This window comes from Pisolithus orientalis (assembly GCF_024613125.1).
Source record: "Pisolithus orientalis strain OTSU chromosome Unknown F5J12scaffold_3, whole genome shotgun sequence".
Taxonomy (NCBI): Eukaryota; Fungi; Basidiomycota; class Agaricomycetes; order Boletales; family Pisolithaceae; genus Pisolithus; species Pisolithus orientalis.
In genome coordinates, this window is record NW_026260784.1 from 952,830 (window position 1) to 966,073 (window position 13,244).

Genomic DNA, 13,244 nt, shown 5'->3' on the forward strand with positions numbered 1-13,244 from the left:
CAATGGCTTTATCTTCCAACACACGTAGTTGCTCATTAGTGATTTCTTTCTTGTCGAATTGCTTCCTCACTTGCAGTAGATAGTCGGGGTGAAGGAGGAACCCAACTACTCAGCACCGAAGGGTGGATTGAGTTTGAAAGACATTCTGGCGAACCTAAGCGACCGAGCGACGGGCTCCAACACTGATACTTATACGAGCCAAATCTATTGAGAGGTGTTAACCTGACTGGGCGGGAAAACGATTCCAGGCTGGCACCAGTAGATGTAATTCGATGCGGAAGTTTCAGCTTTCTGACCGGTGGAATTGAATGGCACAGAGCTCCCGATAAGAATAAGCCAGTCCCGAGATCTTGCATTCGAATCCGCAAGTAGGCGGCGCAACGGTGTATCTCTGACAATTAATAATTGAGAACAAGACTGGAGTTAGGCTCTACCGTGTGCCAAACACCCCAGCGGTTTCGCACACCGTTGGTCTGCGACACTACTACGCTGGTAGTGTGGGATTAAGAAACGTACCAACGACTATATGACATGGGTAGCTGTATGCGACAAACATTACAAACTCAAATTACAAACAGTGATTCAAATCGATTACTTACGAATTTGAACTAGGGTAGTAGCACGGTGCGCTCCACGACCAAGTGGATTTGATACAGAACTCCACCGACGACTATTTCATCTCCCAGCTTACCCCGCACCCACACCCGCCCTTTGCACGAGGGTTATCAACTACTCGAAAGGAGCTACCTATGAGTTCCGTAGCAAAGTCAACGGTCGAACCATTGATCATAGAAAGGGATATTGGGTCGATGTACACGTTGGAAGGTTGAATGCTGGGATGGACTAAATGACTAAAAACAGGGTAATGCGGTCGCACGAAACCGTGTGTACAGGTGTACAAAGACACTCACTAATCTCCAGGGTCGCGTTGAGTTGCAAGTTCAATTTTATACTGAAATCCGTGACACCCTCCCGAGTCGACGGAAATGCGAACAGCCGCCTGTGAATTCCCTTCCCGAGAGGAAATTAATCTTAATTGCTGAAGCGGACGTAACTACCTTCGATGTGTATGACGTTGTAAACACCTACGTACCTGCGCAGCACGATCCGTGAGCATGAGCTGCACTTGATCTTCGGGTATTATATCAGCCTCCATTTCAGCATCTTCTAGTTCCTGCGGCGTCGGTAATGTCTGAACTTCTGCGCGAGATGCAGGGATTTTTGGAGCTTGTGAGGACATCGGGCGAGTGCATGTACCGGGCATTCCATTCATTTTTCGAGGCAGTCGAAAGACGTACGAAGGTGTCCGACGTCGTGGAACAGGATATTTGAGAATGTCCGGGTAAAATGCCGACGTGCAAAGGTAGGCACGGGTTGCCTGCCTCCAGCACTGCGTATGCCGAGTCAACCGAGTCAGTGCACTGGTGACCGCCATTTGGTTGACGTTGAAATAATTCAACGGAGGCTGGAGGGAGGGGATCAGTCAGAGAGAGGCACGTGACTTGGCAGTGAGGATGTGTGTCTCCCGTTGGACTTGCTAGCGACTGTATGTCTGCAACATCCAAGGTCTCGTTTACAGTTCGGCGGCCAACCCCAGATCTGTCTCGGCCTTCATCAACGGGACCAGAGTCTGATGGCCAGTTCAAGGTGCCGGCTCTCCCCCGTCTTCTAGCCGGTGCAAGTTCTGCCACAGGAAGCCCGCTGGCAACTTCACGAGAGGGGTCGGACGATGACGGTGAAACTGGCATAGTGTTTTCAAAAGATGGAACTACTCGTGGTAATGGTGGAGGAGAACTCGACGATGCAAGTGACGATGATGGTACAAGTGTCGAGGAGGACCTTATTACCGAGTTCGATCAGTTCAGTGTCCAGCGGTGCGTTGGCTCTCATCCTACTCTATGTTCCCGTGAGATTGAGCTCACGAAAGTGTTCACATGCGCACAAATCGGTCTGTTCTGCATTGGGTCCTCCTATAGTGCAAGTAACAAGAAAAGCAAGGCTCCAGTACCTGCGTCGCTAGTCATACCCTCTTTGCCAAACCCGGACTGGCGGGAGGCAGCTCGAAAGCGCCGCGCTGCTGCCCAGTCAAACACCCTACGTTCTCGCTCTATCTTTGTTCCAGATTCAGCCCGTGCTACCACTGGTGCAGATGGAAGTGTAGGAGGGCTTGGAACGAGGGATACTATCAACTCAGGACCACAGTTGGTCGGACTGCAAGTTAGCAAACGGGAAAAAATAGGGCCTAGCGAAGGGGTCGTGGAACAGACAGGAACCACGACTACGGCAGTTACGGAAAGCACAGACGAACATAGCATGGAGGTAGAAGAGACAGAAGATCAAAGGGCGATCCGAGCACTCCTTGCTGGAGAGGACGGTTCTTCAGTTGATATTGATGCCATCCCTATTCCAGCCGTCACTGAAACCGACGCACTCCTCCAAGACGTTGATGCATTGCCAGATTGTGCAACTGCAGAAGACTACGCTCGGGTTCCTGTGTCCGCTTTCGGAGTTGCCATGCTCCGTGGTATGGGTTGGACGGAGGGAACAGCAGCATCGAAGTCGGACAAGGGGAAAAAACATGGCCTTGTAGAGCCATATCTACCTCAAGCACGACCCGCTCTGCTCGGTATTGGTGCTAAGGAGCAAGAGAGTCTTAACGACGGATCGGGAAAGCACCAGAGGAAATCCAAGGATAGACGTTATATTCCAGTTGTGAGGAAGGACGGACGAGAAGAGAGTGGTAGCAGTAGGTCTGGCACGGTTTCCAGAAGGGCTTCCAGATCTCCACCTGGGAGAGCCGGAGACGAATACGCGAGGAGTCGGAGTCGGTACGACAGGGATTATAGTGAGAGAAGTGACCGTGACGGAAGGAGAGATTATGACGACCGGGAGAAGGATAAACGGGGGGGCAATGGGTACCGCGACCGCGAGAGGAGGGAGCGGGATGAACGAGATTATGAGTCGCGACGGCGGAAAGACTACCGCGAAGATAGCGACCGCAACAGACACAGTCGCAGGGATGGACGTCGGTAACTACGGCGAATGATAGCTATCTGTATACGTAGACTTGGGCTGTTTCATCCCTCAAATATCCCGGTCTACTTCCTTACCCAACTACTTTGCTAATAGCTGCCAAGAGGTCGAATGTGATGATTTTATCAAACTGTGGGATCCCCGTGGACTAGTCACCATTGCCAAGCTGGCAACCAGCCATACTCTAATTGGCAAACAAAGATCGCAAGGATTGCAGATCGGACTGACGGTCAGAGATGACTGAATCACATGCCAGCAGTCATCGAACTTCTAACACTCAGAAGATCGACAGAAAATTCAGCGGTCGTATAACTAGTTCAAGTACGATTCACGCTCACTAAGACAATGCAAAAGCCGGAGATTGAGCGTAGAAAGAGCAGCCCACTATTCCGCTGTATGTCCATTCAACTTGAAGTGGAGCTCATGTGGACAATCGTCACTCCTACTACCAGTCACTTAGATCCGCACCTTCCAATCCCAGCTTGCTCAGCGGCCGGGCCACAGGGCAGCAATATAAGGGGATTCAATATGACATAGCTACCCCCTCCTCAAATCATCCTCATTGCATGATCCGCAACCATGTTGGCCAACTCAGGGACGACATTCCACCCAACAACCCCATCCCCAGGTCGGACATTTGCCAACCAGGACAAGCTACCAAAGCTCCCCATTCCACCGCTGGAAGATACCTGCAAGCGTTACTTGAAAGCACTGCGCGGATTACAAGACGATCGTGAACATGCTGCAACTACTCGCGCGGTACAACGCTTCCTCGAAGGAGAAGGTCCGCAACTCCAGGAGCGTCTGATACAGTGGGCAGCGAGTCGAGCAAGGTGTGTCAGAAGGCTCAGAGTATCAGAAATTTCATCACGACTTAACCCCCCTGTTTCCCCGCAACAGCTATATTGAGGACTTTTGGTGAGGTTTCAAATGGCTTCATGGTCCTGGTTGAAGCTGATCGCTGTTGCTGTGTCTGTCGCTCAGGTATGAGAGCTACCTATTGCAGAGTGACCCAGTCGTCCTCTCGCTTAACCCCTTCTTCGTGTTAGAGTAAGATACTATAATACCCTCACTTAATACTGTGATCTGAACAATGTCTTTGGCAGGAACGACCCCATGCCGGACCGCGGATCCCAGTTGCCTCGCGCGGCAGCACTTATCATCTCATCGCTCGGCTTCATACATGATCTCCGACACGAATTGCTGAACCCTGACACCGTTCGCGGTCGTCCACTTGACATGGATCAATATACTCGGCTGTTTGGCACTGCCAGGATACCCACAGACGTAATGCTCCTCTCATCACCGTTAGACGTGCGTCATTGATGCTGTTACAGAAGGGATGTAAAATGGTCGTTAACGAGGAGGCACGTCACATTGTAGTACTCCGGCGAGGACAGTTCTGTGAGCCCCCGTAACAAATCACAGTTTTGAAGTATTTCTGAGTTCTGGAAACGTAGACTGGTTCGACGTTCTCGACGACGATAATCGTCCACTGCTAACAGAAAGAGAAGTGCTCCGAAACCTTCAGGCTATCGTGAGAGACGCGGACAAGACCCCCATCACTGAGGTGCCTCCTGTAGCTATCCTACGAGGAAATTCCCTTCTAACTCGTGCCGCAGGTTGCTCGCAACGCTATTGGCGTTCTGACTACGGAGAACAGGAAAACATGGTCAACGTTGCGGCACACCCTTGCAGAAGACCGAACTAACGCCGCGTGCCTGAGTCTCGTAGATGATGCCTTATTTGTCGTCTGCCTTGATGATGCTGCGCCTGCTCGCACTGATGGTGGAGCGCAAGCCAATAAGCCCGGATCAAACGAAGATCTTGCAGCGCTGTGCTCGAATTTCCTGTGCGGGACATATGATTTGAGGGAGGGAGTTCAAGTTGGGACGTGTACTAACAGGTGGTATGACAAGGTCTGCTGCTAGCTTGATCTGAGAAACTCCTGCTGATCCAATGCGGCACACAGCTTCAGATAATTGTTTGCGCTGACGGTGCAGCGGGTATTAACTTTGAGCACACTGGTGTTGATGGCCATACCGTCCTCAGGTCTTGGTTCGCTGGCGGACACAATTTCAGTGTACTGACACAATCTGTTTCAGGTTTGCTGCTGACGTCTTTACGGAAGGCCTGATGTTGCTTGCCCGATCAATCAACCCTTCAGCACCGACCCTCTTCCATGCTCCCCTGTCTCCTCATGCTAGATCATATAAGCCGGAGAAACTGGCTACCGACGGCAAACATGCCACTACAAGCCCCATTCAATCGCCTGCTCATGAGTACGACACGGCGCCGGTCAAGCTCATATGGACGATGACCCCACCTATTCGTGTTGGCATCCGCTTTGCGGAGACTCGTTTGAGTGATTTGATTTGCCAGAATGATTGCCAAGCGTTGGAATTCAGGGGATACGGGAAGAATTTTATTACCTAGCCACGGTTTCAGTCCTGACGCATTTGTACAAATGGCATTTCAAGCTGCTTATTTTGGGCTCTATGGTAGGCGCAGCCAGTTCTTTCACCCTACGAAACCACGCTGACAAGTTTGAAAGGGAGAACAGAATGTATTTACGAGGCTGCCATGACCAAGGCTTTCCTGCACGGACGTACGGAAGCCATTCGAACAGTACAGCCGCTTAGCGTAGAATTTACCAAGGTCTGTAGAATTTGATTATCATCATGTAATTCTCACGGGTTGCTCTTCTGTCAGGTATTCTACTCCGAGGCGTCGAATGAGGAGAAAGTCAATGCCTTACGCAAAGCTTGCGAGGGTCATGTTGCTCTGACCAAGGAATGTAGTCAGGGTCTAGGTCAAGATAGGTTAGTTCCTCCTCTTAGTGATAAGCAGTGGGATCAGACTTCCGTTTTAGGCACCTTTACGCACTATACTGCTTGCACCAACGCCAACACGACGGAGATCTTAATCTGCGCCCTGAGGACCCGGTTCCAGATGGTGACGTGATTGAGGACGAGGTGCCAACCCCACCGCTGCCTTCCATCTTTGCAGACCCTGGCTGGAGTCTTCTAAGTACGTCTATACTTTCCACTTCGAACTGCGGAAACCCGGCGCTCCGCTTGTTTGGCTTCGGCCCCGTTGCTGCGGATGGATATGGTATTGGGTACATCATCAAGGAGAATGGAATAAGCGTGTAAGTCACACTCGCGATTGTTATATAGGCTCTCTCCAACACCACGGAAAGCGTCGCAGCTTCGAAGCATCTGCAGACCCGGAGGTTCTTAGACACGCTGCAAAGTTACCTGTTGGAAATTCAGCGTGTGCTTGTTCAGTTGTATTTGTCTGCCAACGAACGTCCAGCGCCGTTTGTCGACCACTCTGGAGTGCTCCGAGATTCGAAGACCGGCAGGCCTATCAATGGTGCAACTAAGGATTCGGAAGATGCGGCCGACGGTGACTATGAAGACACCATGGGTACGTCCGGCCGTAGTGATGCTGTGTGGTGGCGATCTCTCACAGTGGTGTACTCCAGCGGGATATTCTTTCTTTGACACCGGAGATATAGAACTCCTTGGCGGCCGCAAGCGGAGCGCTCATGCTAATATTGGTTCGTCTTTCTAATCTGATACCCCAGGAGCTGAGTCAGGCTCACGGTCATGACACCAGGGAAAGTGTTACCATTGTCCGAATACTGATAGCGACTGCGTTGTAAGGAATACCTGTGTACTGGATGGTTGTATATTGTTTTGTACGGCGGCAGCGGCGGCGTATATGAGCACGAATGATCACGCAGATATCGTGTGATGGGTAGACATCCAAGGCAAAATAAGAGACAACTCAGATAAACGAATGATATCAGTTATGATGTGACTTTCTGTGCGCCCATCGCTCTTCTCTCTTCTTCGCAATCATCAGCAACAGCTCGTTGACGATCGACATGACTCACACTCTGCCCCCTCTCCCCTACGCTTACGATGCCCTCGAGCCCTACATCTCGAGCCAGATCATGACACTCCACCACACCAAGCATCACCAGACCTACGTCAACGCGCTCAACGCAGCAGAGGCTGCCTACACAAAGGCATCGACCCCCAAGGAGCGCATTGCCCTCCAGGCTGCGCTTCGTTTCAATGGTGGTGGTACGTATCCGTCCTCCGATCGTGACGAGTAAACGATGGGCTGATCTTGCCGTCTTATCATCTCCCGTAATCGGTTGCCACAGGTCACATCAACCACTCGCTCTTTTGGACGAACCTCGCTCCCTCTGCCGTCGAGGGCAAGGGTGTCGGTGGTGTCTTGAGAGAGGGTCCCCTGAAGGAGGCCATCATTTCCACCTTTGGTTCTCTTGAGACCTTAATAACCGAGTTCAACACCACCACCGCTGCGATTCAAGGTTCAGGTTGGGGTTGGCTTGTACGTTCCCACCCACTTTGACAAGTCGATCATACGTTTATTATCTGGTTGTCTCGGCAGGGATTGAACCCATCTTCCAAGCGTCTCGAGGTTGTCACCACGGCGAACCAAGACCCCCTCCTTTCCCACGTACCTATCATCGGTGTTGACATTTGGGAGCACGCCTTCTACCTCCAATATCTCAATGTGAAGGTTGACGTGAGTACATTTACCCTACCTTAAGTCTGTATAAACTCACGGCCTCCGTGCAAAGTATCTGAAGGCCATTTGGAACGTCATCAACTTCGAGGAAGCTGAGAGGCGATACCTTGAGGCTGTTGGCGGCTCCAAGTTGTAGGTTCGTGGGCATTTACCTTCGAGGAAGCATTTAAAAGAGTGGAATGTGTAAAGTTACTGCCCATGTATGTACCTCATTACACAGTGGCAATCATCTGTTGCGTATTAGAACACCTGATTCTTCTGGTAAAGTTCCAAGCATCAGTATCTAACTAAATACGACGCCGCTTGTCATTGCTGCAAGTCACCACGTGGTCCTTGACAGCGAAAAATAGTACTTAAACAAGCCATTTGGCCCTGAGAAGAGATAGTTGTTCCATGGAAATAACAACCAATCCGACACTAGCTGCGATCGAAAATTTAACTATTACTATTAGTAGGCCGCATGTCAAATTTAAAACATGTTGACCTGGCTGACCATGTGTATAGGTCCCAACTTAAACCAAACCTGTCGGGGCGGAGAAAAACCTAACTTTGGCTTTCTCCAGGCGGAATCGTCACTGATGGCGGCAGCCCTCGGCTGTACAGATGAAGGTCAGACGTCTAATCAAATATGTGCCGTTAACTTCCCAAGTGTGGTGAAATGACTTTGTAAATCTCAACTTCGTTCTAGTGTGTGGGCGTACATGTCTCACCATAAACTAGGGACGGCCAAGTGTGGGACATCCGTGGACGGTCCTTTTGAGTTGTCCTCCTCAATTGCAAACGGTGAGTGCCATCCGCGGATTCGTGCTTAAATACCCGTAAGCCGTGGACCGAAAATATCTGATCGTCACCCTTCTTTTCTTCCTTCCCAAAGTGCTGAGGATTTCTCCAAGATATGGTGAGGTCTGCCACCACAACTGGACTACTTCTCCGGCTTGTAGGGGTATTAGGTGCAACATGCGCTCAACGCGTCACCATTACCCCACCTAACCCCCCTCCTACCGAGGAAGAAAGGCGTAGGGTATCTGTGGTAGAGAAGAAGGCAGTTGGCATCATGAAGTTCACGATGCAGGTATGTTCTCCCCTTCCCCGCTAAATTTTTCTTCGCGGTTGACAAGCGCAATAAACAAAGTTTTCTTATATGTTCGCCGGCGTCGCTGAAATAGCTCTGATCGTCGTGCGACTTACCGCACGGATGGCGGAAAGCACGTTACTCGCCAGTACGTGTGTCGAAAAACTCGAGCTTACCCCCCTCGCATTTCTTGGGTGCGTCCTGGCTGGCATCGGGATGTACATTCGTATATCGTGCTACCGGACACTTGGACGACTATTCACGTTCGAGTTCGCAATTCTTCCAAATCACAAACTGGTCACGTCTGGCCCATATGCCCTCGTGCGGCACCCCTCATACACGGGCGCTATGTTCTCACTTGCTGGAATTACGCTCGTCTACGGCACGCAAGGGTCCATGATGTACCATTGCCCTATTGGATATAAACTGTGGGCACCGTTCTGGAGTGCCTTAGTGATCGTCTCGTGCATAATGATGGGGGAGAGGTGTCTTCGCGAGGACCGCGCACTACACACGACTTTTGGAAGAGATTGGGAAGAGTGGAGCCAGCGAGTGAGGTGGAGGATGATTCCATGGGTCTTTTGAACGTGAATTTTGCAAGAGGGTTGACCCTCGATTGATACCCGAGTATACGATATGCCCTCATTAATTAATAGCCACCCATGTATACGGATATATCGTCTACTACCCTCACCACCAGAGCGAGCGCTGTACGTCAAGCAGTATGAAATAATGATGCAGCAGAGGAGGAATTATGGTATAGTGACAGCGGGGAAAGATGGCATCGTGTCTATCGTCTCAAACCTACGTTACCCCTTCACAGAATATGAGAAACTAAGACAACAGACGGTCGGGTAGGTCAACTCACCTGTTTACCATGGCTAGCTTGTGCAACCTCTCCTTCTCCACGATCGCTTTGCTTTCACCCTGTAGTACTCCGATCAGTTCCCTAGCCAATCTGATGTCCACAGACTTTCCAGGCCTCGATTCGCTCGCTGCCAAAACAGCCTTAACTCCTGCGTGTACACGTTGTTTCTCGGTCAAGGCGTAGGGAACTTGCAGTGATTTCGTCCCGTATTTGTGAGAGCCGAGCTTCACTGCTGGTGATGCAGTCAATATCGCTTCTCGTACGATGGGCAGGGGCGGTGCCCTCGTCGAGGTGTGGATATGAAGCAGTGTCCGTGAGACAAGGCGTGCGGCTTTTGCACGGCGACCGTTTTTCAGGAGTGCGGACGTGAGGTAGTCGAGCAGGGGGTCGTTGGCGGGGGGAATAAACATTTGAGCGAGAGGGTCATCCACGGTGCCAGAAGGGAGAGCCGGGCTTGTCGACTGTCCCGATGTCTGTGATGCCTGCGGGGCTGGTTCTCCATAGGGTATGTCACTGAGGTTAAGACCCGTAGTCGAGCCCACGAGTGCATCAAGCAATTCTGCGGACTTTGCAAGAGTTTCTCTGTCTGCAGATGAGCTAGCATGCCGTGCGACGACGGCGCCCGCAACAATTCCAGGTGAAAATGGCGACGCCCTTGTGCGCCTGGCTGTGAATTTGGCGGCTTGCAAGGCTGACACGGCCAAATTGCGAACGTTCATCGTGCGTGGCTGGCGGTGAGTACAGTGATGTGACACGGTGGCGGTGCAAAATTTCGGTGTTGGTCAAGTTATGACGACGGTCATTGGGCTGGCTCCGTGGCACCAGCGTGGATTACACCTGAGTCAGTGTACGTGCACAGTGTAGCTCCGTTCGTTCGGGCAAATTCATCTGAAACCTTGGACAGCGTTCCGACTATGCAGGCGTACATTGTTCACGGTATTAGCTCTGGAAAGCTCAGCCGACGATACCTGTGCTGCAGTGGTTACCTCGTCCCGTCAGATACTCTCGAACATTGTCGTGAAACAGCATGATTTGTATGTTGTTCGTTCAAAATTTTGTTCGCGCTGAAGGTTGGTATTCTACAAGACACGAGGGTTTCGGTGGAATCCATCCTACTGTTGCGATCGAAGCACACCAACGTAACATGGTCAGAGTACTCATAATTTAAAAGCGCTTCGTTGATATGAACACAGTTTACAGCCGGGCGCCGTACGCAGGGCACTCGAGAATGCGAAACTTACAATGCAGGATGTGGATGGGATTGCATTTACCAGGGGACCAGGCAAGCAGCCATGGGAACCGGACTATCTTAACGAAGAGCTTACGTTCAGCTTTCAGGGATCGGAGGTTGCCTCAGCGTTGGGTCCAATGCAGCGAAGTCCCTTGCTGCTGCCCTTAACAAACCAATGGTTGGTGTTCATCACATGGTCAGTCCGTGAATCGTTGACCATTATCACCAAGTATCTCATTTTAATACCTGTCAGCAAGCGCATGCTTTGACGCCATTACTGACCGCGCCAGTTGACCAAATACCAGAGTTTCCATTCCTCACACTGCTGATATCCGGTGGTCACACTCTGCTCCTCCTCGCAACATCGAAAACGTCTTTCGAGATTCTTGCTACGACCGCGGACGAAAGCGTGGGCCGTTCATTTGACAAGGTGGCTCGTATGTTGGCACTCTCATGGGGCACAAAGGGTCCCGGAGCAGCCCTTGAAGATTTCTGCCGCAAGGACATCGGTGACGTCCCGGACGTTGGCTCATTTCCCGTCCCTATGCCGGGGAAGCTTGCCTTCTCGTACAGCTGTCTGCATTCTTCAATAGAGCGATATCTAGCCAGTACCCAAGTGCCTCTTACGGAGGGCCATCGTGTTGCACTTGCCCGCGCTTTTCAGGACGCGGCTGCTCAACAGTTGTGCGAGAAGCTCACACTAGGGCTCGAGAAACTCTCGTTGCGAAATATCAACCCACGTCACGTCGTGGTGAGCGGCGGCGTGGCAAGTAATTTGTTCCTGAGAACCAGGCAAGCTAATTCTTACCTATTAGCGCACCTGGCACCATTTTTACATATTCCTCGTAGGTTGCGTGCAGCATTGGATAGCTACAGTCCAGACGCGAAGATAGATCTCGTCTTTCCACCACCAGAGCTCTGTACAGGTGATATATCTTCTGAAAGTGGGAAACAACGAAACTAAGCTTGTTTTCTAGACAATGCAGTGATGATCGGATGGGCTGCAATGCATAGGTTCCTTGCTGGAGACCACGATGACTACTCCATCGACCTACGGGCGAAATGGGATATTAGTACTATCCCAGATGTGAACTCACGCATTCCGGCTTAGACGTGGTCCTTGTAGACAGTGAACCGCATGAAAATTGTGTCAAGCTATTCCAACGGTACAGAGGTCGACAAGTTAGTCCCTCCAATCAAGCATTTCTGGGTTTCTCATATCCCATCACACCTTGATCGTCTGGTCTAGCCTCCAAACGTTTTATCGCGAAACTAAAGATTGCCAGCGATGCACACTTACAACTACCATGGAACTTCGATACGTCCACATTCGTCATCAAAGCGGATCATCATTACCACTCAAGTACCTGTATGACACACCTAACTAGTAGCAAAGCCAAGTACAAGCATGCCTCCAGCAATGCAGTAATCATTGTAGACATCACAAGTGGACCATCCTCCTAATGACACGGCGAACACGGTGCAATGCATCTGTGAAGGCAATGGCCTGCCTGTCGATCTGCGGATCACAGTAAGACATTGGGATAACGCAAATGAAGAAAGGAAACCGACCGATGACCAGACGCAAACACGCAGTCTCAGATACCCCATCGCCGGCGCAGAGGAGATGCTCAAGGTGTTCATACTCTTCAATCCTCCTTCCACAGGATCCTTGCCAGTAAACTTTAGTTCTCAGATGGGGAGCGAGGTATCCACTAGCAAAGATGTGGTTGGTAAGGTGAGCAATCAGCTCAAGCTTCGTTTGCGGGGTGCCAAGCTTGACGCGCTGGGTAACTGCTGGAGCTGAGGGGTTGTGAAGGTAGTGGTAGCTGAACCAAAGCGCGGGAGGAGTATCGGCTTAAGGGGCGAGCGTTAACACGCTAGTCAAGACGGTCGAACAGATGATTTACCAATGACAAGACGGAGAGCAGTCTGAGAACACTTCCCGACGCCGTTCTTCAACAACTCTTCCACTACATGCGTCCCATGAACACGTTGACCTTCGTGATTCTCCCAGAATGCGACAGGTCTGTACTTGGCCTCAATGAAACCCTGATGGAACAAGTGCTCGAGGACGTCCTCGAGGTCCACGAGCTTCTGATTCTGGAACTCGAGCTCGATGAGCTGAGCGGTTACCGGCTTGTTGGAACGCGACACCTGGTGGTAGGACAACCACAATTCATTATGGGTCATGATGACAATGATCGCGTGGAGAATAAACCAGCCAAGCCAAGCCGTGCAACGGGGGAAGATGGGTGAGGACTTACTAGCCCTTGGATGAGACCCTTTTATATATTTTGAGGCCGCAGAATAACGGCAGGGCTTTGCCACTTGGCTGTGACAAATGTGAAGTGCCGCATAGAGGTACTGTGGCTAAGTACAACCACGGGCGGAACGGCGAATTCACACTACGTAATGACATCGCGGATTACCATCGCCGGAAGAAGTTGCCGCCGTTGTGCCTCCGA

General features: G+C 51.0%; 8 protein-coding genes across 8 annotated transcripts; 5 read left to right on the forward strand and 3 right to left on the reverse strand.

The window, feature by feature from the left end:
* Nucleotides 1–393: 393 nt before the first annotated feature.
* On the reverse strand, nucleotides 394–1,487 carry F5J12DRAFT_801945 (uncharacterized protein; the record flags this gene model as incomplete). The annotated part of the gene is made up of 3 exons (XM_051744385.1): nucleotides 1,094–1,487; nucleotides 912–1,039; nucleotides 394–851 (listed from the first exon to the last, which is right to left on the reverse strand). Coding segments are annotated over exons 1-3 (646 nt in total), but the record flags the coding sequence as incomplete, so codon positions are not given.
* F5J12DRAFT_801948 (DExH-box splicing factor binding site-domain-containing protein) lies at nucleotides 1,471–3,150 on the forward strand. The gene is made up of 2 exons (XM_051744386.1): nucleotides 1,471–1,874; nucleotides 1,977–3,150. The coding sequence occupies exons 1-2, from the start codon at nucleotides 1,549–1,551 to the stop codon at nucleotides 3,031–3,033; spliced, it is 1,383 nt and encodes a 460-aa protein (XP_051604221.1). The 5' UTR covers nucleotides 1,471–1,548; the 3' UTR covers nucleotides 3,034–3,150.
* Nucleotides 3,140–6,823, forward strand: F5J12DRAFT_801957 (carnitine acetyl transferase). Its single transcript, XM_051744387.1, has 17 exons — nucleotides 3,140–3,303; nucleotides 3,372–3,427; nucleotides 3,486–3,866; nucleotides 3,934–3,951; nucleotides 4,018–4,083; nucleotides 4,140–4,320; nucleotides 4,371–4,437; nucleotides 4,494–4,603; nucleotides 4,656–4,952; nucleotides 5,006–5,085; nucleotides 5,139–5,429; nucleotides 5,580–5,691; nucleotides 5,746–5,855; nucleotides 5,906–6,184; nucleotides 6,236–6,465; nucleotides 6,524–6,598; nucleotides 6,658–6,823. Exons 3-17 carry the CDS (start codon nucleotides 3,613–3,615, stop codon nucleotides 6,684–6,686), a joined length of 2,199 nt encoding a protein of 732 aa, XP_051604222.1. The 5' UTR covers nucleotides 3,140–3,303; nucleotides 3,372–3,427; nucleotides 3,486–3,612; the 3' UTR covers nucleotides 6,687–6,823.
* On the forward strand, nucleotides 6,804–7,859 carry F5J12DRAFT_801967 (manganese superoxide dismutase). The gene is made up of 4 exons (XM_051744388.1): nucleotides 6,804–7,130; nucleotides 7,214–7,404; nucleotides 7,465–7,602; nucleotides 7,658–7,859. The coding sequence occupies exons 1-4, from the start codon at nucleotides 6,929–6,931 to the stop codon at nucleotides 7,739–7,741; spliced, it is 615 nt and encodes a 204-aa protein (XP_051604223.1). The 5' UTR covers nucleotides 6,804–6,928; the 3' UTR covers nucleotides 7,742–7,859.
* A 550-nt stretch (nucleotides 7,860–8,409) lies between these two features.
* Nucleotides 8,410–9,402, forward strand: F5J12DRAFT_302070 (uncharacterized protein). Its single transcript, XM_051738814.1, has 2 exons — nucleotides 8,410–8,677; nucleotides 8,738–9,402. Exons 1-2 carry the CDS (start codon nucleotides 8,501–8,503, stop codon nucleotides 9,260–9,262), a joined length of 702 nt encoding a protein of 233 aa, XP_051604224.1. The 5' UTR covers nucleotides 8,410–8,500; the 3' UTR covers nucleotides 9,263–9,402.
* A 72-nt stretch (nucleotides 9,403–9,474) lies between these two features.
* F5J12DRAFT_801972 (ribosomal protein S7 domain-containing protein) lies at nucleotides 9,475–10,321 on the reverse strand. Its single transcript, XM_051744389.1, has 2 exons — nucleotides 9,656–10,321; nucleotides 9,475–9,605 (listed from the first exon to the last, which is right to left on the reverse strand). The coding sequence occupies exons 1-2, from the start codon at nucleotides 10,262–10,264 to the stop codon at nucleotides 9,600–9,602; spliced, it is 615 nt and encodes a 204-aa protein (XP_051604225.1). The 5' UTR covers nucleotides 10,265–10,321; the 3' UTR covers nucleotides 9,475–9,599.
* A 13-nt stretch (nucleotides 10,322–10,334) lies between these two features.
* On the forward strand, nucleotides 10,335–11,887 carry F5J12DRAFT_903072 (glycoprotease family-domain-containing protein; the record flags this gene model as incomplete). Its single annotated transcript, XM_051748358.1, has 8 exons — nucleotides 10,335–10,392; nucleotides 10,450–10,579; nucleotides 10,632–10,692; nucleotides 10,746–10,827; nucleotides 10,884–10,972; nucleotides 11,030–11,568; nucleotides 11,626–11,702; nucleotides 11,754–11,887. The coding sequence occupies 8 exons, from the start codon at nucleotides 10,335–10,337 to the stop codon at nucleotides 11,885–11,887; spliced, it is 1,170 nt and encodes a 389-aa protein (XP_051604226.1).
* Nucleotides 11,888–12,055: 168 nt separating this feature from the next.
* On the reverse strand, nucleotides 12,056–12,969 carry F5J12DRAFT_954185 (uncharacterized protein; the record flags this gene model as incomplete). The annotated part of the gene is made up of 2 exons (XM_051749844.1): nucleotides 12,056–12,633; nucleotides 12,687–12,969. The coding sequence occupies 2 exons, from the start codon at nucleotides 12,967–12,969 to the stop codon at nucleotides 12,218–12,220; spliced, it is 699 nt and encodes a 232-aa protein (XP_051604227.1). The 3' UTR covers nucleotides 12,056–12,217.
* Between the last annotated feature and the right edge of the window lie 275 nt (nucleotides 12,970–13,244).